The sequence below is a fragment of the Eubalaena glacialis genome, chromosome 9 (genome assembly GCF_028564815.1).
Source record: "Eubalaena glacialis isolate mEubGla1 chromosome 9, mEubGla1.1.hap2.+ XY, whole genome shotgun sequence".
In the NCBI taxonomy this organism is placed as follows: domain Eukaryota; kingdom Metazoa; phylum Chordata; class Mammalia; order Artiodactyla; family Balaenidae; genus Eubalaena; species Eubalaena glacialis.
In genome coordinates, this window is record NC_083724.1 from 1,518,274 (window position 1) to 1,544,094 (window position 25,821).

General features: G+C 58.7%; 2 protein-coding genes across 2 annotated transcripts; both read left to right on the forward strand.

Moving 5' to 3' along the window:
* Positions 1-3,602: 3,602 nt before the first annotated feature.
* On the forward strand, positions 3,603-14,033 carry LOC133098122 (endoplasmic reticulum mannosyl-oligosaccharide 1,2-alpha-mannosidase-like). Its single transcript, XM_061200820.1, has 14 exons — positions 3,603-3,672; positions 3,767-3,883; positions 3,928-3,995; positions 4,074-4,219; positions 5,812-6,158; positions 6,864-6,979; positions 8,698-8,852; positions 9,139-9,248; positions 9,609-9,804; positions 10,462-10,851; positions 11,605-11,725; positions 12,182-12,379; positions 12,463-12,594; positions 13,339-14,033. The coding sequence occupies exons 1-14, from the start codon at positions 3,603-3,605 to the stop codon at positions 13,540-13,542; spliced, it is 2,370 nt and encodes a 789-aa protein (XP_061056803.1). The 3' UTR covers positions 13,543-14,033.
* Positions 14,034-20,808: 6,775 nt separating this feature from the next.
* Positions 20,809-24,571, forward strand: DPP7 (dipeptidyl peptidase 7). The gene is made up of 13 exons (XM_061200857.1): positions 20,809-20,928; positions 20,999-21,112; positions 21,198-21,337; positions 21,420-21,583; positions 21,810-21,945; positions 22,025-22,106; positions 22,203-22,369; positions 22,556-22,616; positions 23,061-23,179; positions 23,275-23,431; positions 23,594-23,658; positions 23,983-24,053; positions 24,178-24,571. The coding sequence occupies exons 1-13, from the start codon at positions 20,847-20,849 to the stop codon at positions 24,356-24,358; spliced, it is 1,539 nt and encodes a 512-aa protein (XP_061056840.1). The 5' UTR covers positions 20,809-20,846; the 3' UTR covers positions 24,359-24,571.
* The last annotated feature ends 1,250 nt before the right edge of the window (positions 24,572-25,821 follow it).

Here is a 25,821-nt window from a genome sequence, read left to right on the forward strand (position 1 = left end):
AGAGATGAGGACGGTGTCCTCCTCTCACAGGGCGACAAGTTTGCAGCGGCTGCCCCTCCCTCCCTGGCAGCTGAACCTGGGGGCCGCAGCCCAGCCCCCTTCCGCGCCCGGCTGAGACCGACAGCAGGTCGGGGTGGCTCTCCGGAAGCTTGGCCTGCACGCCTGGCACTGAGTTCTCTGGAGTTCCGCCCGAGGCCTCAGCCCCCAGGAACCAGTGGGACCGATGCCGATGCTGGAGGCTCCCGTGGTGGTCGATTAGTCTGGAGTTTAACCAGGAGGGGAGCGCCGTCCCCGCCCAGCCTGCCGGTAGCTTCTGACAGATCCCGGGGCTCACGCTCCGCCCCTGCTCTCTGGGGAGGGGTGGGGGGCGCAGCCTCCGTATTCGGGGCCACGGCCCCCTTGCTGCACCCCCGCAGCCTGGCCGAGGCAGGGAGAAACCAGCTGGCTCTGGTCTCTTGCCCCTGGCGTGGCTGCTCGGGGTCCCAGTGCCCACTTTCCCGTCTGGAGAGCAGCACAGCGGCACCTGCCTCTTCCTGCTGATGTGAAGAGCATCATGAAGTGCAGCCCGCTGCTCAGCCGCGGCCGCCTGCCCCCTTGCCGCTCCGCAGTCCGTGCGCAGCCATGCTCTCCCCCGGGAAGGCTGCTGTCCGGCGGTGGGTCCAGAGGCGGTGATCCCTCCAGAGACTTGGAGTGGACGGTGGCTGCGTCCACGCCTCCCGACCTGGGTGTGATGGCGGGGTCAGGGCCACGCCCAAGGCCCACAGGACGACTCTGCATCCATCCAGGCACTGCCACGCTTTTCAAGCCTCAGAATCGAACCTTGTGCCTTAGTTTCCTTCTCCCCGCTGCTCCACAGGCAAGCAGAGGGCCTGGGGCAGAGGAGGGTCACCAAGGGGGAGGCCGAGGTTGAGGCTCCCGCCACGGCCCAGGGGCTCCTCACTGCCACACCAGGACACCCAGCAACCTTTTTTCTACACAAGTAGAGTTAGTTGGGTAAACTGTTGAAGCAGCTCGCTTTCGAAAAACCTTTTTATTTTCACGTGAAGTTTCACACATAGCACAGAGGGGTCCGGGGTACCCTGCACCAAGTTTCCTGCAATGTTTGCATCTTCCGTGATGCTAGGACACTGTGACCAGGAGACCCTGCTTGTGCTGAGTCCTTTCTCACACAAAAAGGCTCCCTGTGCCCGCTTTGCACTCAGGGGCAGCCCGGTCAGTGGGTCCTTTCGCCACAAGGGCCTCCCTCCTGCTCCCTTGAGGGCCACACGCCCCCACCATCTCTAACCCAGACGGCCGCTAGTGAAGCAATTGAGTTGAAAGATGGCAGACCCTCGATTTTCCACAGAATGTGGGGATTTCCAATAAACACGAGGTGCTGTGATGCAGCCCGGCCTGGTGACTGCAGTGACTGACCAACACGTGTGGGAGCAGCACCGGCTGTTCCCAGGGCTGCGTCCATCCAGGGGCTGCAGCCTGCTGGGCCCTGTGGGAACAAGAGCCCACAGGCTGTGCTGACCCCGCTCTGGACTACCCAGGGATCTCCCCCATGCTCCGTCTGGCTCTTTCCCCGGGTCTCAGGGGAGCCCGAGGTGACCTAGTGGGTCTGGCACCCTGAGGGCGGGCCCAGAACATGCCCTTTGAACCAGGTCTCGGGGGTGGGGGGCTCCTGCGCCCTCAGGTTTGACAGCCTGTGACTCACCCTCCTGCACATGCATCCTCCAGATGCCACCGTTTCCCTAGTAACTCATTGTGCAGGGAGGGGTGCATGAGGACATCGCTGGAACTGCCAGCACAGCTGTGTGTGGGAGAAGACCCGAACAGACCCCAGGGATGACCCCTAGAAGGGAAGGGGCAGGAGGGGAGGAAGATCTTTCTGGAGCAGGTTCAGACAAGCCTAGGTGCTGAGCAGTAGGTTCACGTGCTGGGGAGCCCTCCTGAGGCCCAGAAATGTCACAGCTGAGAAAGCAGGAAGCAGTGGGCTCCCCACGGAGGGAGTGGGCAGTTGGGGCCTGGAAAGCCCTAGGGAGGGGCCAAGTTTGAGGTTCGCCAGCAGAGAACACTGGGTAGGGCCGTGAGCTGAGCAATCCTGGGCAGTACAGAACTGCTTTGCCTTGTTTATTGAGGGGAAATATGCTCACAGCAAAGTGCAGTGATCTTTATTTTTTTTAAGTCTTTTCTTCTTCTTTAAAAAAAATATTTATTTATTTATTTATTTGGCTGTGCCAGCTCTTAGTTGCTGCACATGGGATCTTCTTTGCAGCTTGCAGGATCTTTTAGTTGTGGCATGCAGGCTGTTAGTTGCAGCATGCATGCAGGATCTAGGTCCCTGACCAGGGATCGAACCTGGCCCCCTGCATTGGGAGCGAGGAGTCTTAACCACTGGACCACCAGGGAAGTCCCAGTGCAGTGATCTTTAGTACATCCTGAAGACTATCGAGTCTGTTGACCTTAAGAATGAGCAAAAGTGGATTTATTTGGGAACATCAGAGGAATTGCGATTTGGGACAATCAGGCTATAGCAAAAGCCGTAGGTAAGTCCAACAAACAAAGGAGACGAATGGTTATTTTACAGAGAAAAATGAGGAAGTTGAGAGGTTTGTGTGGGTTTTGTTTTTTGTTGCTGTTGTTGTTTTTTGGTTTGTTTTTTATGAAAGCCATTTGGAAAAAAGTGAGAGTTCAGGGTGAGGATGGTTTCTCATTGGCTAAGTTGCTGAGGTAGTTGATTTCTTGTACAAGATGCAATGTACATCTTTTCCTGTTGGGGCCTGTGATAGACGATTCTTCCCTGTTATGATTCTTCTGTTGTAGTTCGTAATTGACTGTTGACCTGGAGCAAGATAACAGTCAATTATTTTACCAGCAACATGGGTTTATTCAGGAACAGTAAAGAATTGGAAAACAGAACAAGCAACCTAAGGTGAAGCACAAGCACGTGCAGAGAACAAAGGAGAGGAGACTCTTTTATAGGGGAGAAGTGGGAGTTGCGAGGGGCTGTTCTAAACAAAGAATCCATTGGAAGAAACTGGGAGTTGGAAGTGTAGTGGCTTTTCATTGGCTGCACTGTGATGGTCTCTCATTGGCTGGGCTGTTGCTGGGGGCAAAATCTTCCTTCCTCCTGCTGGGTAGTAAGTAGTAACCTTCATGTTGGGTCTGCAATTAAGGCTGCGCGGTAGGGTGTGAGAGCTCCCCCTTCTGGCCTCCTGACTGCAGTTTAGTGAGGGTTCCCTTTATTACTTTTCACAGGTCCAATGGATGAAGACCCCAAGAGCCCGCCTGCCGCTGACCCTACGGCGGGCCCTCCGTCCTCGCTGAGCCCGGCCCCCCAGGCCCCAGCCCCTCCAGGCCCCCGGGCAGGCCCCCGGGTCGAGACCTGGGGTTCGGGGCACAGGAGCTCCCCGCCGACGTGGCGGAGCGGTGGGACACCTGCTCAGGGTTAGAGCCAACCGAGAAGGCGTGGCCGACCCCTACCGCTCACAGGGTCTCGGGGAGCCGGACCGGGGCGCAACTGGACGCAAAGCCGCGGATCCTAGGGAGACCTGCTCGACCGGAAGCCAGCTCCTCCTGTTGCCTTGGCCACCGCCCAGCTAGGGAACGGCCGGCGCATGCGCAGAAGAGCGCCGCCGCCGAGCGCGGCAGGTCCCGTTTCTGCGCACGCGCGCTGCGCCCGCGAAGGTTGGTCGTTGACTGCTGCGCGATAGACGCGTGGGGGCGTCCGGCCCGCCGAGCGCTCTGCATCTGCGGGAGCCCGGCCTCCTGACGCCGCCAGTGCCCGCTCGCTTTCACGTGTCCGCGGCCCGCCCCGCCTGGGGGCGCCTTGGCGCTGACTCTGAGCCCGGGCCGGAGCCCGGATGGCGGCGGCTGGCGGCACTGCTGGTGCTGGCGGGTGAGCGTCCGGCGGCGCCGGGCCCGAGTCTTGGCGTGTGACAGCCGGGCCGCGACAGCCTCCCCGGGACGGGACGCCCGGGACCCAGCCTCGGACACGGGCATCTGAGACCGTGAGGAGAGGAGACGAGGCGGGGCGCTCCCACTCCCGCTGAGCGCAGAGGCCGCTCTGGCACCGCGCACGACCCCAGTCAGGCTCGCCGCCACCCTCCGCCGGCGTCCGGTCTAGAGCAAGACCCTCCCCAGACCCCCGACCAGAGCTCCGCTCCCCTAACGGTTTCTTCCTGGCATCCTCCTCCCGAGCCCCCCCCCCCGCCAAGTCCCCGCGGTGCCTGGAGTAATGATCCCACCGTGTTAACCGCAGTTGTCTGTGGTGGGCTTTGGCACAAGGACCTTGGACTGGGACCCTGGGCTCGGTAACGGTGGGCCCATCTGAGACCCCCTGTGCCTCTGTCTGTCCGAGGGGCCACCTGCCCTTGAATGGGAAGTAAGTTCACGCTGAACTGAACTCTGGTATTTCATTGACACCCTCAGCATTGAGTGTGTGTGTGGGTTTCTAGGAATAACTCCCTCAGTGGGGTTTTGGTTATCTGATTAGATTTGCATTTTCATTAGGTGGATTTTTTTTTTTTCTGGCCGCTGACATCAGCTACCTAATGCTTTGTCTGCCTGTCTGCTTTCTCATGTCTTCAGTCGTCTGTCCTTCCTCAAGCTGGCCTCTTGAGCTAAGACATTCAGAAGGTTTCTTCTCAAACCCATTTCCTTTGGATAAACTTTGCCCCCGTCACCATTTAAAACTTTATAAGGACTTCTTCCTCTGATTCGGGTGTATGTCCCAAATGCTGCTTTTCTTTTACTTCTGCCTAGAATCAGGAGGTTTTTGTCCAGCCACTGATAGGAGACCAAAGGAGGGAAAAAACCCCCCAAAACAATTAATATGATCTTCCTTACCTTCATCCTGTAATTTCTGACTCTCATGGTCTCATAAAAATTAAGGAAAAACAAAACTCTTATGCCTTTTCCCCAGACAGACCCTGCAACAGGTCCCTTGTGGTTCTTAAGTTTCTTTCACATCACTGATCCCGAACTTAAGTTGTGAACATTGAACTTGACCTCACTTCAATAAATGTGCCTGCTGGGGGCTTCCCTGGTGGCTCAGTGGTTAAGAATCTGCCTGCCAGTGCAGGGGACACGGGTTCGAGCCCTGGTCCAGGAAGATCCCACATGCCGCGAAGCAACTAAGCCCGTGCGCCACAACTACTGAGTCTGTGCTCTAGAGCCCGTGTGCCACAACTACTGAAATCTGCGCGCCTAGAGCCCGTGCTCCGCAACAAGAGAAGCCACTGCAATGAGAAGCCCGTGCACCGCAACAAAGAGTAACCCCCACTCGCCACAACTAGAGAAAGACCACGCGCAGCAACGAACACCCAAACGCAGCCAAAAATAAATAAATGAAATAAATTTTTAAAAAAGAAAAAATTCTAAATGTGCCTGCTGCGGTCACTGTGGTCATATTACAAGGCCTGGTGGGTCAGGAGTATCCCGGGGCAACTACCATAGTCAGTTTGTCCTCTTCAGTTTGTTCTGAACCTGCCTTTCAGGAGGTCTTTTTTTTTTTTTTTTTTGGCCGAACCAGGCAGCATGCAGGATCTTAGTTCCCCGACCAGGGATCGAACCCATGCCCTCTGCACTGGAAGAGTGGAGTCCTAACCACTGGACTGCCAGGAAATTCCCAGTTGGACCTTTTTTTTTTTCAGGAGTTCTTTAATGCCACCCAGGAACTTGTACATATGGAGGGGCGGAAGGCATGAGCGCAGCTGGCGGCGCGGCTCCCAGGGTCCCGGGCTGCAGGGCCGAGGCGAGGCCGGCGGAGCCTGAGCCAGCACACGCGGGCTGCCGGTCTTTCCGCGCTGCCCACGTGTGAGCCAGAAACGGTCTCCGCGTGGGTTTGCATTCTCCTCGAACGTGGGCCCCTGCGGTGTGTCGTCTGCAGCATATCATCCCAGCCTGCGGCCCCTGCCGAGAGGCAACTTCCTCCAGTTCAAAAGCAGCAGATCCCAGGCCGGGCCTCCGGAATTCCTCGTCGTCCCCACGGAGTGTGTCACAGTGGGAGAGATTTCCAGCTGTGCTCTTTTCAGTAAAAAGTGTCACTGTCTGTCTGTCTCAGAAATGGAAGCAGCTGTCGAGGTTACAGCGGAACGTGGTCCTCTTCCTGCTGGCGTTCCTGATGCTCTGCGGCCTCCTGTCCTACATCAGTGTGGCCGACGAGTGGAAAGGTACCAGCTCCACGATTCCGCAGTGATCCGTGGGGGTTCCTGAGGGCGGGCTAAGCGGCAGCAGCGCGATCTCGCAGCTGCAGGAGGCATAGACGTTACCACATTGGCAGGAAGTGGAAATACAGAGAAGCCTAGAGTGTTCCCACGCCCCGGCTGGGAGGTGGCTGTTGATTTGAGGTTGTGTGACTGTTTCCCAAGTGTCTGCTGTGAGGACCGGCATCTCACCCTCTCTGTCTCACAGTGAGATTCAGGTCCCGAGGCTGAATGCTGAGTCTGAACGCCTTGCGTGAATTTCCTAACACGCGCTACCGGGAGCTGGGCAGGGCCGGGCAGGGTGCCAGCGAGGAGGGGCAGGGTCCCTTCTGAATTGCTCTAGGATGGCTTCTTTGAGGAGGAAAGCTAAAGAGCCGCTGTCGGTGTGCTCCAGTAAATGGCCCGGGGGCCACCTCGTGCCCTTCCCGAAACGGAAAACATAAAGGCAGAGTAACAGGGATGTGGGTGGGGATAAGGGCAGAAACTGCCAGGTGCTTTGGAAAAGGTGTGATTCCCTGTGGCCGTTCTGGAACTGCTTGAACCGCCCTCTTCGGAGGCCCCACCGCGTCCTCGTACACGGAGTCATAGCTGTGTGCACGCCGTCTCGAGTGCACATTCAATGTCCTCCGGGCCTTGTGGCCAATTTGAGATAAAGTAGATTCTCTTGTTTAGCCGTGGGCAGCAGGTCGGCAGAAGGGCCGAAGATGAGACCCGCAAATCCACTCGTCTTGCCAGCTCCTCGGAGAGCAGCTGAGAACCCGGAAACCTTCGCGGGGGCGTCCCCTCAGGTACTTTGAATAAACTATCCGTGGAGTTGTAACCCGGGCCCGTGCCAGCAGCACTTCAGAACAGTACGTGCTGTTTCAGACAGACTGGGAAGGATCCTGTTTCTTCCCATTTGTTTGAGGTTCTAACCTCACACTCCTTACTCTGGGCTGGTTGGATGAAGGAGATGGGGGAAAGGAGGAGGGCCATTCTGTCTTTCACCTTCTTTGTGCATCTGCTGTGCCGGATCCTTGGTAGGTGTGAATGAGACTCATCCCTTTACTCTGGGAGCTACTGGCGGGGGACGCTCAGGCGGGCGCTCCGCTCTGGACCTGCCCAGACCGAGTTGCTGGGGGCCCGAGCGTCAGTCGGGGCCTGGGGGAGAGGGTTGGGAGTACGCAGAGAGGGGGAGGGAGGGGCGAGGCCTCGTCCTGGGGCGCCTTCCGGGGCGGGGTGGGGAGGTGGGGCGGGGGGAGGACGTGGAGACTAGAGGGCAGTCTGGGCAGCCAGAGAGCCAAGGAAAGTCCCCTGCAAAGGGCGGTGGCTCCAGGGGGCACGGCCTTGGAGAACCCAGGGCGCTCTGCACCTGGGGACACCCTCCACTGTGGGTTGGGGTGTCGGTCCACGTGCGCCGAGGGCCCCCCAGGGAGAGGATCCTGGGACAGGTGCCGGCCTCACACCCCTGCAGGGCTGCCCCGGGGAGAGACAGGCGGCCGTTCTCCCCGTGTCCTCCTGGAGGGTCTGTGGGTAAAAGAGGGAATTTCTCCCTTTGCAACCATGAGCATCGTTTCTTCCACTTCTGTGGCTGCTCTTTTGCCTGTTGACCTTCAGAGTCCTGTGAAAGCAGAACGCGGCACATTCCCCACTGAGAGACACCTTCCCACACCTCAGCGTCCACGACCCCGTCTTTGGTGTCTAGGAGGGGCTGGACGTGAGGGGCTGGACGTGAAGGGCTGAACACCCGTGTCTCCTCTGGCACAAGTCCTGGGGCCCCTGTGCACCTGAAGGCCGCTCGGACCTTCTCTTCCGCTCAGACGCCAGCACTCGTCCCCAGGACCTGTTTGAGCGATGCAGCTTTGTTTCGGCCAGACCTGCGCTCTTGACCCGGGGGGCCCAGCTTGGTGGGGTTTGATTCCTTGGAAGGAGAATGTCTTCCGGGATCCTCCAGCAAGGTTTCCACGGATGCTGAAAAGCAGAGACTTTTCCATTCACACGTCAGCGTCCTCACGTCCTGGAGGAGTTGCCAGTCACGCGCACTGTTGAGGGCTGGCTGGGAGCCAGGAGGGGCGCCGCCCTCCCCGCAGCGCTCTGTCACTGACCGGCCACCTCTGCCACACCCTTCCGAGGATGAAGCTGGGGAGTCCGGGCGCGGACCCGCGACAGTACCGTCTGCGGCTCCATCCGTGGGGCCGTGCTGGCTCTCACCCTGCCGGCCCTGCTACCCTTAGGGTCTGACACCCGGAAACGTCCCCGCCAGGGGCTTAACCCGCTGTCCAGGGTGACACTCGCCCATTGGCGGAGCCTCCATCCGGGTAGTCAGGGCCAGGAGCTGGCGAGTAAGGGGCTCCTCCCAGAGCTGCCTGTCGTAGGAAAAATGAAAGTAATTTCCTGTGGGAATTGCAGCCGCTCCGCGAGTCCACAGCGCTCCCTGCGTGGGGCCGCGTCAGACGGGCGGCAGCGTCCCAGACGGACGATGGAATCATTTCCCGAGTGACTCTCATCTCTTCTCGTTTCTGTCCAGAAGCCTCCAAGGCATTTCCGACGGGGACCCCCCAACCTGCAGATTAGAGCCCCCGATGGAGACGCCAAGGACAGGAGGCAGGATGAGGCCCAGAGGAGGGCAGAGGCGGTGGGCGAGACTCCCCAGGAAGACGACGCGCAGGGAAGCCGCGTCAGGTACCGGGAGCAGCAGGCATGGGCTGAATGGGGGCGCAGAGGCCGCCAGGCGGTCTCTGTGGTGTTTCTTTCCCTGAACAACAAAGAGAACCAGCCTGACGCGTAATGGCCTTCTCGTTCCTGTTCCTCGCAGACAGCGTGTGCCCCGTGGGGGGTGGGAGGGCGGGGCAGGGCCCCCCCGCGTGGAGGCCGAGTCTGAGCCCAGCTAGGCTGTGACCTCGACCTCGACCTCGGGGCGTCAGCACCTCTGCCCGGGGTCTGAGTTCTCTCCCTCCTCCCGCTCCAGCCGGAGGGGCACAGGGACCGAACCGGAGCAGGGCACCCAGCTGCCTCTGAGAAAGGCAGAGGCCCCCGCCAGGCCTTCCCCGCAGGCCCTCAGGACGAGGAACAGTCCAGGTAAGGTCCCGCCTGCGCCCTCTCGGGCCTCCCCCAGGCACTCTGAGGGAGGGGGCGTGTGGACACGCACAGGAGCGGCGGGGCGGTGGGGGGCTCCTGCTGTCCCTCCGAGCGCTGCTCAGCCTTGGACACCCAGGTGCAAGGACGCGCGGGTCTCGGGGTCAGGCACCCCTTGGAGCTTTGCTGACGACGTGGGGCTCCTTGGCGGCTGTCGTCCCGTGTCCGGCGCTGCAGCCGCCCAGGAATGTGTGTGCGGGAGGCTCGTTTCCCGCCTGTGTCCGGGCAGTCAGGGGCCTGGGGGCTGCGGTCCTCATGTCGCCCCTTGAGGGGTCAGTCTGTCCTGTTCCCATTCCACGGCAGGAGAACTGAGTCTGGGTCCCCGCCAGGACCCTCTGCTCTCGGTGCTGGAGCCCCCAGGGAGGACAGGAGAGCCCGGAGTGGGGACACGGGGCGACCGTGTGGGGTTAGAAATGGGGGGCAGAGCCGTGGGTGTCGACACTGACGGGACGTGTGGTGAAGCCGTGGACACGTGTTCCCCTGCGCGGCAGCCCCGTGTGTGCGCATGGTCCCCCCCGCGTGTGGCGGGAAGCCGCCTCTGGTTGTGAACTTCTGTTCACCAAAGCCTTCTTTGGTGCCCAAGTGCCTCCCTTGAATGTTCCGGGGACGCTGCCATCTGAGCAGAGAGAACAGACGGCACCTGAGCAGGTGGGACGTGGGCTGCATTCTGTTGAATTCCAGTCCCTGTGCTGAGCTGCGGCCTCTGAGGTGCCGCCCTAGGACAGCGAGCGCGCGTCAGCGATGGAAGGGGACACACACCATTCATATGAGGTTCCCGCACACATGAGGGCGGTTCTGCACTTCTGCCTGAAATGAGCCACTGGCTCGTAAGAGTCACTTGCCAGGCACCCATGTTGCCATGTCTTGGCAGTTGCAAGAGATCAAAGAGGAATCAAGCAGCTCACCCCAGGGAAGTGTATGAATTGACACGAGTGTGTGTGTTGGGTCCTGAGGGCTTTGAGAAAATGTACACCGAGCTGTGGGGACACAGACACATGTGCCGCCCGGGCCGGACAGGTGAGCTCCGGGGAGCCCAGGTTGGTTGGGTCGTGAAGAGTGAATAGGAGTTTCTCCAGGTGGCTGAGGACCTGGGGGCAGTTGTTACCATCAGCAGCAACCCCGGGCTCGGAAGCAGACGTGCCTGGCTCCCCTGCAGGAAGCGGGAGCACACAGCCATCCTGGGCAGGTGGTCCAGGGCCCCAGCTGTGGCCTTCAGACACTGTCCCCAGGAGGGGGCTGAGAACCGTGGCGAGGGCGGGTTCAGCCCTGTGGTCGGGCCCATCGGGGCGGCAGCGTCCAAGGAGCGCAGCCCTCTCTGCAGCCCGCCCTGCTCACTGCCCTGCCCTCCTCTGCCCCAGGAGGCCGTGGAGGAGGTGACCAGGCGCGTGCACTCCCTGCGCGGGAAGGACGGGCTGGTGCCCATGTTCATCAACACCAACAGCGGGCTCTTCACCCACCTGGGCATGTTCACCCTGGGCGCCAGGGCCAACAGCTACTACGAGTACCTGCTGAAGCAGTGGATCCAGGGTGGGAAGAAGGAGACACAGTGAGGCCCGTTTCTCTGCCCTCGGGGCGGGCCCCAGCTCTCGGGGTGGGGGGAACCGGCAGCCGCGCCAGCCAGGGCCGGGCCCCTCCGCGGGGCAGGTGTCTCCTCACAGCCTGTGTGCAGAGCCAGGACCCGGCCGGCCGCCGGGGTCCACGGCCCGCCAGTGCCGGGCAGCCGGGGTCTTCCTCGGGCCTGTGGCCGCCCCTCTGCCCGTCCGCTCCCGCGGCAGGCGGCCAGGGCCGCCTGGGCCTCCTCGAGCTCAGTGCCCTGACCCTGAAAACGCACGCTTTCCCGGGGAGCAGCGCTAGCTCCTCGTCCAGCTTGGAAAATAGAGATGAACCCTCACGAGGGTGCTGGGATCGCTTCAAGTCTCGGGCCCAGGGGTGACAGTGACCCAGAATCGGGCAGGGGCAGCTCCAGGCCATCACCCACGGGCGAGACGAGGGTGTCACCAACTGGGGAGCCCGCGGGCTGGTTCAGAGAACTGGGGTGGGCGCGTCGGGGCCAGGGGCTCGGCAGAGACTGGTCTCTGGTGGCCCCTTGGGGCTGGTGGGGAGGCACGGGCCCTGGTGAGGGGCGGGGGCAGAAGCCCACGGGGCTGGCACGGGCCTCCACGCAGAGACTGGCGGGGCGCCACCCCAGACAGGGCAGCCGCGAGAATGGGGACGGGAGCTCAGGGTCGTGCCCTTTCCCGGAGCACGGGGGCCGTGCGCCCGCCTGGCCCGAGCACACGGGCCCCGCTGGTCTGCACAGGCTGCTGGAAGACTACCTCGAAGCCGTGGAGGGAATCAAAAAGCACCTGCTGCACAGATCTGAGCCCGGCAAGCTGACCTTCGTGGGGGAACTCGCCCACGGCCGCTTCAGCGCCAAGATGGTGAGCACGAGCGTGGTCTGACGCGGCCTAGTGGGGTCTTGGCGCTCCACCCTTTGTCCTTGACATCTGCTGGCTCGTGACAGGGGGAGCTGAGGTCTGTGTGGTGCCGGGGCCCCTCCCCTGCTCCAAGCCCCGCCTTCCATGCCCGGGGAGCCCCGCCCCCAGCTCCCCCTCCCCCTGTCCTCCTGCAGCTGGTGCTCCGTCGGCCGTCTGGGGCAGGAGATGAGGGAGGCCCGGGTCAGCATGTGCTCCCCGGGAGGTGTGGTCCTTCTAGCAGCTTCTGCCCTGCGCGCGTGGGGCCCCCGGTGTGTAGCCCGCAGTTCAGTCCCCTGTTGGAGCCCTGCCGGCACTCAGGCCTGTTGGCTCCTGGGAACCTGGGAGGCCTGATAACGCTGGACCCGTGTGGAACCCGTGAGGCCGCAGGTCCACGGTGGTGAGGTGACCCTCTGATTCCAGGACCACCTGGTGTGCTTCCTGCCAGGGACGCTAGCTCTGGGCGCCCACCACGGCCTGCCTGCCGACCACATGGAGCTGGCCCGGGCACTCATGGACACCTGCTACCAGATGAACCGTCAGATGGAGACGGGGCTGAGCCCCGAAATCGTGCACTTCAACCTGCACCCCCAGAAGTCCCGTAAGGACGTGCAGGTCAAGGTGAGCCATGCTGGGGCCTTGGGGCCCGGCGCGCCGGGGCAGGGGCGTGGCAAGGCTGATCCTGAGCCCGCGTTCCTCCCCAGGCGGCCGACAGACACAACCTGCTGCGACCCGAGACGGTGGAGAGCTTGTTCTACCTGTACCGCCTCACGGGCGACCGCAAGTACCAGGACTGGGGCTGGGAGATCCTGCGCAGCTTCAACACGTACACGAGGGTGAGGGCCCGCCGCCGCCTGGTCCTCGTCCCCAGCTCCTCACCGTCACCTGCCAAGTGGGCTGGATGGGGGAGGCCGCACCCTGGCCCAGCACTGCCCTCGAGGCGTATATGACCCGGGGGCCAGGGCATCCCTCCTTCCTGTCTCGGGGGGCCAGCCTGTGTGGGGAGGGTCCCTGCAGTGGCCCGAGGTGCCCAGAGCGTGTCCCTCCTGGGTTGTCTGTGTGGCCTGGGCAGCACTTTCCCACCCGGAGGTGACTTCTGGGCCGCTGCTCCCCAGGACGGGTGCCATGACCACCACCACCCCCGCTGTGCTCAGGCTCAGCCGCCCATCGTACAGCCGGGGCCATGGCTCAGAGAAGGTCCCGCCCTGCCCAGGGCCCGCTGCCCACCCCAGCAGAGCTGAGACTTGATCTTTGCCCTGTGGCACGTGAGGTGCTGGGTTGTACACCCCTCGGGTGACCTCAGGGCTTTTGCAAGACCTGTACAGGTTCTGGAGGTCGCACTTTCCATCTGGTCACTTGCAGGCTGCTGGCATTGCCCAGGGAGTCCCTGGAGGAACCACGGCTGACCTCCGGGGCGGCCAGTCCCCTTGTGGGCCTTGGGGTCCTCACCGCCCCAGACCCTGCCCTGGGGGGCCGTGTGTGCTGCGGTGGGGCAGGGGGCTCGGGAGCGTGCCTCTAGCCTGCAGCCCTTGAAAGGGCTGAGCCTGCATCGTGACGCTGTGGCCTCGGCTCTCGTGCAGGTCCCCTCGGGCGGCTATTCTTCCATCAGCAACGTCCAGGACCCCCGCAATCCCCAGCCCAGGGACAAGATGGAGAGCTTCTTTCTGGGGGAGACGCTCAAGTACCTGTATCTGCTCTTCTCCGACGACCCAGACCTGCTCAGCTTGGACACTTACGTGTTCAACACGGAGGCTCACCCCCTGCCCGTCTGGGCCCCCTCCTAGGGCGGGACGGCTCCCGAGTGGGTGCTGCCCGGGGGACTGATGAGTCCTGTCGAGGGTGCCTGTTGGCAAGACCCTGGCCCTGACTTTGGCTGTGTGGTGTCCACCCAGCTGGCTGGACGTGCTCCAGGCCGGGCTGATGACAGAGGCCAGCGGCAACTGGGCCAGAACGTTTCGGGGCCTCATAGCTGCTTGGGGTGGCCGCTGGGCTTCTGGTGCTCTGCCACGGGTTCTGGGCTCCTTGCCTGGTTCTCATTGGGACACCGTTAGGAACAAGTAGGAATAAATCAGCGCTGTGATTCAGGGAGGTCCCGTCCACCCGGGGAGCCTCTTCCTTCTTCCTGAGAAAATCAAATCATGACTACATTCCTGATACCTAAATGCTCTCCTGCTGGCCGTGCAGGGCTTTCTAGGGGTCCTGGGCCCTCTGGTCACCCTGGGCCACACTGGGTCCCCAGAGCCCATGATGAGATCAGAGACAGGTGCTGTGGGGACAGCCTGGGTACAGCTCAGCCTCGGGGCCTCACAACCTGTGAACACGCCCCAACCTGGGGTCTCAGGGGGCATCCGTGACCTCATGGGGATCCGGGCCCCTGGTTGGCTGTGGTGTTTACACGTTGGACTCAGGGATCCTCCCCTTGCCCTTGCAGGGGCTGGGCGGGGCTGGGCGGGCAATTTCACCGGCTCCCAGGCCAGCTCTGATTGATGGACTTTTCAGTCGGGATAGAAGCACGTTTGCTCTAACTGTGAGGTTTCCCATGTGGGTAAGCAGATCTCTGTTACTGTGAAACATCTGGGTGTAAATTGAGAGACCCCAGTTTTCTGGGTCCCACCTCCACATTCCATCCACTGATAGTCATGTTTCCACCCAGGACAATCCTGCTGTCCTCAGTCCTTGAGTTTATTACACCTACAACTTTTCTGGTATCACGTCAGGTACATATTCTGTTTTGGGAATAAGTAGTCGCCATCTTACTCAGCTTACCACAAAAACTAACAGCAAAGGGGTGTAGCAATTGATGATGGGAACAAAAGTTAATGAAGTACAGAACTTAGGTGTAATGGAAAAGATCAGTGAAGCCAAAGAAGAGGGTAGGTTGTCAGCTGCATAGCAGAGTCGGCAGCGCCAAGCTGTCATTCCCCCAACAGAAATATCCACACACACACATACAGAATCAGAACCATCACAGCCAGCTTTCAACAACAGCAACAACAAAATCACAAGGAAAATTTTAAAAGCAGGAAAGTATGGTCCACTCAAAGGAACAAAATTAGTTGATAGAAACCATCCCTGAAGAACTTCAGACATCAGAATTATTAGAAAACGACTTGAAGAGAATTGTCTTAAAAATGCTAAAAGAGCTCAAGGAAAACATGCACATGGAAGTAAAGGAAATCCAAAAAATAATGTATGAACAAAATGAGAATATCAATAAGGAGAAACTATTAAAAGCAAGCAAAGTCTCATACTGAAAAGTACATTAACTAAAATGAAAAATTCATTAGAGGGTTCAATAGCAGGTTTGAGCAGGGAAGAGAAAGAAAGTGAAGTTGGGGTAGGATTATTGAAACTAGTGTGAAGAGCAGAAAGAGAAAAGAATGAAGAACAGTGAACAGAGACCAAGGGACCTCTGGGATCCCATCCTAAGTGGGCCCCATGTGTGCATTATAGTAGTCTCGAAGAGAGGGAAGGGCAAAATGAATATTTGAAAAACTACTGTTAAAAACTTACCAAATTTGATGAAAGATATGAACCTACAACTCCAAGAAGTTCAATGAACTCCAAGGATCAAGTCATAGAGACTCACACCAAGACACTTTAGTAATCAAATTGTTGAACGACAAAGAGAGAATCTTGAAAATAGCATGAAATGCCTTGTTATGTACAAGCAGTCTTCAGTAAGATTAACAGATACTTTCTCATCAGAAAACCATAGAGACCAGAAGGCAGTGGTATATTTAAAGTGGTGGGGGGACTTCCCTGATGGTGCAGTGGTTAAGAATCCACATGCCAGTGCAGGGGACACAGGTTCAAGCCCTGCTCCAGGAAGATCCCACATGCCACGGAGCAACTAAGCCTGTGCGCCACAACTACTGAGCCTGTGCTCTAGAGCCTGTGAGCCACAACTACTGAAACCCGTGCACCTAGAGCCCTGCTCCACAACAAAAGAAGTCTGCGGACCGCAACGAAAAGTAGCTCCCGCTCGCCGCAACTAGAGAAAGCCCGCGCACAGCAACAAAGACCCAACACGGCCAAAAATAAATAAAATTTAAAAATAAAGTGATGGGGGAAAAACCGTCAACCAAGAATTCTATATCCAGCAAAACTGACCTTCAAAAATGTGGGAGAACTTAAGGCATTCCCAGATAAACAATAGCTGAGGGAGTTTGTTGCCACCAGACCTGGCCTACGAGAAATGCTCAAGGTAGTCCTTCAGATTTAAATGCAAGGACATTAGTACCTCAAAGCCATAGGGAGAAATAAAGATCTGTGGTAAAGGCAAAACCATGGGCAAGTATAAAAACCAGTATTACTGTATTTTTGGTTATGACTCCACTTTTTATTTACTACATGATTTGGAAGACAAATGCATAAACAATAATTACAAATTCATGTAATTGTGTACACAGTGTACAAACATGTAATTTGCAATGACAACATAAAGCAGATAGAACTGTTTAGAAGCATAGTTTATGTGATTGAGTGAAGTTGTCCACCTGAAGTACGCTGTTATAAATTTAGGATGTTAAGTGCAATCTCCCTGGTAAGCAAAGAAAATATCTACAAGCTATACACAAAAAAATCCACAAGAAAGCTACTAGAGATAATAAATTCAGGAAAGTTGCAGGGTACTAGATCAACAAACAAAATCAGTTATGTTTCTACACACCTGCAATGAACAATTCAAAAGGAAATTAAGAAAGCAATTCCATTTAAAATAGCATCTAAAAGAATAAAATAATTAGAAATAAATTTAACCAAGGGGGTGATTTAATTGTACACTGAAAACCATAAAACATTGTTGACATAAAGAAAATCTAAATAAGTGGAAAGATGTCCTTTGTTCATGGGTAGAAAGATATTTTTTTTTTTGGCTGCGCCACGCGGCTTATATAATCTTAGTTCCCTGACCAGGGATTGAACTACAGCCCCAGCAGTGAAAGCACCGAGTCCTAACCACTGGACCACCAGGAAAGTCCCAGGAAGACTTAATTTTAAGATGTCAGTACTACCCAAAGTGATGTACAGGTTCAATGCAATTCCTATCAAAATTCCAACAGTGTTTCTTTTTTCTTTTTTTTTTTTTTGCAGAAATTAAAATGTCAATCCTCAAATTCATATGGAATTGCAAGGGGGGCCCTGAATAGCCAAAATAATCTTGGAAAAGAACAATGTTAGATGACGCACATTTCCCAATTTCAAAACTTCCCACAAACGCACAGTGTTCAAAACAGTGTGGTGTTGTCATAAGGATAGACATATAGACCAATGGAACACAAGTAAGGCTCTAGAAATAAACTCATATATCTATGGCCAATTGATTTTTGCAAGGGTAGTAAGTCTATTTAATGGGGGAAATAATTTGTCTTCAGCAAATGATTCTGAGAAAATTAGATTTCCACATGAAGTTGGACCCCTACCTCACACCATATACAAAAAGTTAACTCAAAATGAATCAATGACCTAAATATAAGAGCTAAAACCACAAAACCCCTAGAAAAAAACATACAGGTTAATCTTCATAACCCTGGGTTTGACAATGGATTCTTAGATAAAACTCCAAAAGCACAAGCAACAAAAGGCACATGTTGGACATCATCAAAGTAAACATTTTTGTGCACCAAAGGACACTATCAAGAGTACAAAGGCAACCCACAGAATGGGAGAAAATATTTTCAAACTACAAATCTGATAAGGGTTTAATAACCAGAATATACTTTTTAAAACTTCTACAACTCAACAACAAAAACAAAAACTCTTGAAACTCAACAACAAACAACAAAACCTCAAAAACAAAAACCCAAATTAACAAAAAACTAAAACTCAACAAAATGAAGAATGAAAACACCTTTTATAATGTCAAAAGGGTACATTATATGTTATGTATAATTTAACACACACCCACACACATACACATGAACGTGGGCATAACTGCAGGTGCCGTGTGGGTCAGAGCTGAGAGCACTGGGACCTGCTTGGGGACACCCCTTGCCCATTCAAGACATTTCTCCAAAGAAGATTTATAAATGTTCAATAAGTACATGAAAAGATACTCAATGTCACTAATCAGGAAAATGCAAATCAAAATCTCAATGAGAGACCACTCACACTCATGGGATGCTACTATTAAACAGAAAACAAGTGTTGGCAAGGATGTGGAGAAATTGGAACCTTTGTGCACTGCTGGTTGAAATGTAAAATGATGCAGATGCTGTGGAAAACAGTATGGAGGTTGCTCAAAAAATGAAACATAGAATTACCATATGATCCTGCAATCCCACTTCTGGGTATACCCCCCAAAAAATCGAAAGCAAGGTCTTGAAGAGATATTTGTATTCCCAGGTTCACAGCAGCATTTTAAACAATAGTCAAGAGTTGGAAACAACCCAGGTGTCCACTGATGGATGAATGGATATGCATAATGTGGTCCATCCATACAATGAAATATTATTTACCTTTAAAAAGGAAGGAAATCCTGACACATGCTGTGACATAGATAAGACTTGAAGACGTTATGCTCAGTGAAATAAGCCAGACACAAAAAGACAAATTCTGTATGATTCCACTTACATGAGGTATCTGGAATAGGCAAATTCATAGAGACCAGACAATAGAGGTCACCCCAGGCTAGGGGAGGGGGAATTGGGAGTTGTTGTTTAATGAGTGAATGGTTTCTGTTTGGGAAAATGAACTAGTTTTAGAAATAATGATGATGCATTAAAGCCAATGCATTTAGTGACTTTCCCTAGTGGTCCAGTGGTTAAGACTCTGCGCTCCCAATGCAGGGGGCCCAGGTTCTATCCCTAGTCAGAGAACTAGATCCCGCATGCTGCAACTAAAGATCCCATAGGCTGCAACTAAGACCCAGCGCAGCCAAATAAATAAGTAAGTAAAAGAATATTTGTGTTTGGGGGGGAAAAAAAGCCAGTGCATTTAAACGTGGTTGAACGTGTATAACACACACACACACACACACACACTAATATGGCCATAACTGCAGGTGCTGCATGGGCCAGAGCTGAGAGCCCTGGGACCTACTTTGGTACCTCCCATCCATCCCCCCTCCCCACCCTTGGTTCCTGGCAGCTTTGAGGTCTGAAAAGGGCAGAGTAGGTTGTGATGAGGGACTGGGCCTGGCTCCCCAAATCTGTGGGCTGTGGAGAGGGAATCAGGCCCCAGCTTTGTCCCCGAAGTCAGTGGCCCCGGGCAGTTGGGGGAAGGGCCCTGGACCCCCAGACATACCCGAGTGTTCAGGGTCACTGGGTGTGGCAGGACAGTCTCAGAGGGAATCAGAATGCACCTCTCTGGGCCTTTTCAGTTCCACCCCAGGCATGGAGGAGCTGCCTGGAGGGTTGGGAGGGGGGAACGTGGTGGGTCTGTGGTGGGGGTGTTGGGATCAGGACCCTGAGCTGATAGAGGAAGAGATGCAAGTGGGAGCAGCCTGGGGAGGGGCTGCCATCCAGGGGAAGGGGCTGTGAGTCCTTGTGTCTTGTCTTGGCCCCCACCCTGAAGAGGCCGTGGGGGGCCTTCAAGTGCAGCTCTCTCAACACAGGACAGGCATCCCTAGGTGCGGGGATGGGGACCCAGGAACAGGGACACGGGAACATGGGAACCTGGGCACACAGAGACATGAGGATGGGGAAACCGGGACACAGGGATGGAGAAAAGGGGGCATGGGGACACAAGGACGGGGGCACGGGGGTGGGCACACAGGGATGGGGACACGGGGCCATGGGGGACATGGAGTCACAGGGATGGTGCCACAGGGACGGGGACATAGGGACATGGGAACACGGGGACACGGAAACGTGAGGAACACAGGGACACAGGGATAGGGACATGGGGACAGGGACACAGGGAGGTGGGGACATGGGGACATGGAGACATGAGGGACACGAGGACATGGGGATGGGGACAGGGACTGTGGGATGATTGTGGTGTGGCACTGGGTGACCTCAGGGTGACTACACCCATAGGGTGGTGTCACGTGATGGACAGTCATTGTCACCATGCTGATTGCCACAGCGACAGTCCTGGGACTGTGTGAGGGGAAGCCAAAGGGCCAGGTGGCCCGGTTTCCTGGTTTCCTGGCTGTGGCCAGAGCCCAGGACCCCAGCCCAGCCTGGGCCGTCCCAGCACCAGACAGTCCAGGCCTGGGCAGAGGCTGGGGGTCGAGCTGGCCGGGGACAGTCTTGGGAGTGGGAATGGGTGGCTCCCCTTCCCGCTGCTGCCTGGGGCGGGGCCGCCTTCCCCAGCTGGTCTGGACCTGGCTCACTGCCCACGTCCCCAGCAGGACTGCAGTCAGCACGGCCCCACCTGTGCTGAGCGGGCCGCCCAGCTTGGCCTGTCTGGCCCCTCACCAGGCCCTGGACTGGCACCGGGGGAGAGATGGCCCCTCCGTCCTCTGGGTACTGCGGAGCCAGTGAGGGGGCTGGCCTGAGCAGGAGGGGAGAGGGTCCCAGATCCCAGGCTTGGCCTCCTAGCCTTCTCCACCCCCACGAGCTGCCCAAACTCCTGCCGGGGCTCCGAGGCCCCCGCTCGCCCGCCCCCTGCCCAGCCACACGGGCCCTCACTGTTGCTCGGACAGGACAGGCTCTTTTTTCAGGGCGGCCGACCCTCTTCGACGGAGCCCCCACCCCCATCCTCCTAAGGCTCCCTCCCTCCCTCTCAGGGGTCGTTCTTGCTCAGGAGGCGGCCTTCCCCAACCCTGCCCTTGAGAGTGCCCCTCCCCTGGGCCTGCCCGCTGGGGGGCCCGACCAGGACAACGCCGTGTGGCCAGCAGGGGGCTGGGCAGTGGGGCAGTCACTTCCCGCCCGGTGCGTGTGTGGCACGGCGCCCGGCCCTCAGCAGTGGCCACTAGAGGACGGGTGACTGGGCAGGCACGTCCCCCGCCCCAGCACCGGGCCCTCGGGCCCTCAGCCCACTTCCTGTGCCCCCATAGCGACCATCCTCATGGTGACACAGGAGTGCCGGAAGCTTGAGGACCCGGAAGCTGCTCACAGCCCCGCCCAGGCCGTCACGTGAGGGCTTCCTGCTGGTCACGTGACCCCGCCCACCTGAGTCGAAGCTGGCGGGCAAAGTGAACATGAGCTCCCCGCCCCAGCCGGCCCTGCCCTGGGCTCTGGCCCTGCTGCTGGCCCTGCAGCTGCGCAGCCTGGAGGCCGGGGGTGAGTGCCGGCCCGCGGGCCCCCCACCCGGCACCCCCAGGTCCGCCCCGCTGAGCGCTGTGCCCTCCAGCCCACAGAGCCACGGACCCTGACTTTCAGGAGGCCTACTTCGAGCAGCTCCTGGACCATTTCAACTTCGAGAGGTTTGGGAACAAGACCTTCCGCCAGCGGTTCCTGCTGTCAGGTGAGGTCGCCCTGGGGACAGTTCCTGCTGTCGGATGAGGACGGGCACCCCACGCCTCACCCGCCCCCTCGCCTCCACCCGACAGAGAAGTTCTGGAAGAAGGGCGAGGGGCCAATATTCTTCTACACGGGCAACGAGGGGGACGTGTGGTCCTTCGCCAACAACTCAGGGTTCATCCTGGAGCTGGCGGCGCAGCACGGGGCCCTGGTCGTCTTTGCCGAGCACGTGGGTACCGGCTGGGGCTGGGGGTGGGAGTGGCGGCCAGACCGGGGCGCGGGGTCAGTGACCTCTGTTCGCCTGCCCACAGCGGTACTACGGAAAGTCTCTCCCGTTCGGTGAGCGGTCCAGGTGCCGCGGGTACACGGAGCTGCTGACGGTGGAGCAGGCCCTGGCCGACTACGCGGGGCTGCTCCGGGCGCTTCGGCAGGAACTTGGGGCCTGGGACGCCCCCGCCATCGCCTTTGGCGGGAGGTGCGTCCTTGTCTTCTTTCTCTCCCGGAACAAATGCAAGCCTGGCCCCGGCCAGAATTTCTGTGGGTCTTAGAAGTTTGGGGTCCTTTGGGGGCATGGGGTGGGGGGCTCTGAGAAAGGAGAGAGGAGGCAGGTGTCGTCGCGGAGGCGCACTGGGGCCGGCGGGGGCGGGGTGCTGCAGAGGTGGCGTGGGGAGCCACCCAGCTAACCCTGCGCCCCTGCCCAGCTATGGGGGGATGCTCAGCGCCTACATGAGGATAAAGTACCCCCACCTCGTGGCGGGGGCACTGGCGGCCAGCGCACCTGTCGTCGCGGTGGCAGGCCTCGGTGACCCCTACCAGTTCTTCCGGGACGTCTCGGCAGTAAGTGAAGCCTCCGGCCCCGGACCCTTCCCCCAGGCAGCCCAGGCGGCGGGTGCAGCCACACCCTTCTTTCCTCCAGGACTTTGAGGGCCAGAGTCCCGAGTGTGCCCAGGCCGTGCGGGATGCCTTCCGGCAGATCAAGGACTTGTTCCTACAGGGAGGTGAGGAGGCCACCCCCTGCCTCCCTGCCCCCCCTTTCTCCCTCTCCCACGTGTGCGTGAAGACTCCAAAGGCCCTTGTCCTGCTCTTCCTGGCAGCCTATGACGCGGTCAGCCAGGAGTTCGGCACCTGCTGGCCACTCTCTGGCCCCGGGGACCTGACCCAACTTTTCGGGTTTGCCCGGAATGCCTTCACCCTGCTGGCCATGATGGACTACCCGTACCCTGTCGACTTCGTGGGACACCTTCCTGCCAACCCCGTCAAGGCGAGGCACCCACCCCTGGCTGGCGGGAACCCGGGGAGGGCAGTGTCCTGTGGACAGGGAAGGGCCCGGCTGCCCTGGGGTGGTCAGAGCTGGCCAGCCCCAGGACCTTGCACCCGCTCTGGGACCTGGGACTAGGGAAGGTCTCGAGGGGGGTGGCCAGCTGAGGGGCTCTGCTGGCACCCACAGGTTGGCTGCGACCGGCTGCTGAGTGAGAGCCAGAGGATCAAGGGGCTCCGATCGTTGGCTGGTGCGTCTGCCCACCTGCCTGGGCTGGTGTTGAGCATGAGGGGCCGAGTGTTGGCATGGGAGCGGGTGGGCTGAGGCGCGGGCGGGCAGCAGTAAGGGCCGTATGGGGGCGGGGAGCACAGAAGCCTCCACTTGGCTCCTGGGGCAGGAGGTGGCCATCCCCGTTGTGGCCCAGCCTGGAGAGCACGGACCCAAGGGCCTTCTGGGAGGTCCCCAGTGCAAAAGGCAGCACACCCCACCTCAGCCCACCCTGCTGGGAGGGGGAACAGCAAGGTGGGCTGCCCAGCTGCCCTCAGCAGCCAGGACAGGAGCTGACAGTACAGACCCCAGCCACTCCACTCCTCACTGGGCTCATAGCACCCCAGAGCCCCTGAAACCTGCTGGACCCGTCTAAGGTGGCAGGGTGGGTGTCCAGGCACCCAGCCCCAGCACCCCTCTCCCTCAGGCCTGGTGTACAACTCCTCGGGCACGGAGCCCTGCTATGACATCTACCTGCAGTACCAGGTCTGTGCCGACCCCACAGGCTGCGGCTTGGGCCCTGATGCCAAGGCCTGGGACTACCAGGTATGGGGGAGCTGGGGGCCTGGGACTGCCAGGTATGGGGTGCTACACGTGGTGTCCTGGCCCCCTGGCCTGATGGTGGTGCGGGTGTCCCGCAGGCCTGCACTGAGATCAACCTGACGTTTTCCAGCAACAACGTGTCGGACATCTTCCCTGACCTGCCCTTCACTGAAGCCCTGCGCCAGCAGTACTGCCTGGACACGTGGGGCGTGTGGCCCCGGCAGGACTGGCTGCAGACCAGCTTTGGGGGAGGCGGTGAGGCTCAAGGCAGGGGTGGGGGCGGCATCCTTCCCCCTGCACTGAGCTGCCTCTGTTTCCCACACTCCCTGGATATAGCTGGAGTTTGATCCAGCCCCTGGGTCACAAATTTGGGGGGCCCCACCCGGTCCCCACCACTGCTTGCTCTGTCCGTTTCAGACCTCACAGCTGCCAGCAACATCATCTTCTCCAACGGTGACCTGGACCCCTGGGCAGGGGGAGGGGTGAGTCACGGCCAGGAAGTCCCTGCCCCTGTGTAGGTCCCAGCGTTCTTGGCTCTGTACCTCGATTTTTGTTCCAATCTTCATTGTTCCCTCGTCTCCCTTTGTTGGTTCTATTCCTGACTTCTTACGGCGATCTGAGTTTTGGCTCATTAATTTTCACCTTTCATTTCTAATGGGACCGTTCAGGTCTGCAGTCACCTCAAACTACTGCTTTAACTGCACCCCACAAGCTGGGACATGCAGCCTCCCAGCAGGTTGTGCTGCGAGGCTGAGGCCCAGAGCACAGTCTGCACCCCTGACACGGAGGCTCCTTCAATGGTACAGATTCAGAGCAACCTGAGCATGTCAGTCCTCGCCATCACCATCCACGGGGCAGCGCATCACCTGGACCTCAGGTGCAGTCCTGCCTGGGGAGGGGGTGCAATACCGGGCCTGGGCCGATGGGTGGACGTGGGCTAGGGTGGTGTGAGGCTCGGCGCCTGCCAGCCCTGCTGAGTCCCCCCCATGCCCGTTCCTCAGAGCGTCCCACCCAGAAGACCCCGCATCTGTCGTGGAGGCGCGCAGGCTAGAGGCCACCCTCATCGGCAAGTGGGTCGAGGCAGCCAGGCATGAGCAACGGCTGCGGCTGGCACACCACAGGGGCTCAGAGGCTGAGGGGTGCTCCCCCAGCAGAACCAGAGGGGACTTGCTGGGAGCCTGAGGCGAGTCAGTGGGGAGGAGCCCCGGCCCAACCTCCTGAATCTGGAGCTCGGCCAGGGTGGGCAGGGCCCTGCCCGAGGGAGAGGCCGGACAAACACTGGTGGCCTGTCCCATGTCCTGTCACATGTCCTGTCCTGTCTTGAGGCCCTGGACACAGTGAACCGCTTACATCACCTCCTAAACTCCACTGATAAATAAAGCAGTCCTCATCTCCCGTCTGTGTCTTGGGGGACGGGGGACGCCGGCCTTGCCTGCGGCTGGCCAGTCCACACCACCACAAGAGGCCACCCCAGTGAGTCTCCCCCTCCCTTGTCAGCTGTCCTCGTCATCCTCTTTGTCCCCAACCACTGCAGTGTCCGTCTGGGGAGCCCTGCAGCCCCCAAGTCCCCCTGCTTGGGGCCAGGCCTGGGCGGGGGCGGGGGGACAGTCTGCTTCACTCAGCGGACTCAGGCCCCACCGTGTGGGAACCCTGCTGCCCAAGAGGCTCCTGCGCTGGGGTATGGGGGGTGGGGGGCAGGGCAGCGACGGAGCACAGCGTGCCCTCCAGCTGGGGAGGTCCTGCCAGGCAGGCAGCCACAGCCATGAGAGGCAGGGCAAGAGGCCGACTGAGACACAGGCCCCGCACACCTGCCGGGCACCTGCCGGGCACGGAACCTGCAGGGCCCGTGGGCAAGTGGAGGGCGGCAGCCCTGAGGGTGAGCGCAGAAGGTGTGAGCGGAGGCGGGGCCACAGCAGCAGGCCAGGCCCTTCCTGACCCCGGGTCTGGCGCCTGTGTAGAGGCTTCTAGGAATAACGATGTCTTCTCACATTTAACACGGAGAAAGGACTGGCCTGTCCTACAAGGTCACCAGGGCCTGGGAGCTAGGGCTAGCCGAGGCCCAGGATCCTGGCTCCTCTCTGGAAAGCCACCCCGGGGGTCAGCCCTAAGGCTTGGGCGCTGCCGGCTAAAGAAAAGGAATGAGGGCTTCCCTGGTGGTGCGGTGGTTAGGTGGTGGAATTCGCCTGCCAATGCAGGGGACATGGGTTCGAGCCCTGCTCCGGGAAGATCCCACATGCCGCAGAGCAGCTAAGCCCGTGAGCCACAACTACTGAGCCCGCGCACCTAGAGCCCCTGCTCCGCAACAAGAGAAGCCACCGCGGTGAGAAGCCCGCGCACCGCAACGAAGACCCAATGCAGCCAAAATTAAATAAAATAAATTTATTTTTTAAAAAAGGAATGAGATAGGGTGACCAGGCACCCTGAGAAGGAGCCCCAGGTGCGGACACCCCACACGCTAGAGAAACGGGCAGAGCAGGTGGGGCCCGCCATGCTCACTGGCACCGGCAACCGTCACAGGCATATTCTCACTCTGGGCACCACTGAGGCCAGCACCTGCCCCGTGGAGCTGACACTCCCAAATCTCCCCCCAGGGGCAGGGGCAAAGCTGACCTCTGGACACATGTCAGACCTGACCCAACCACTGC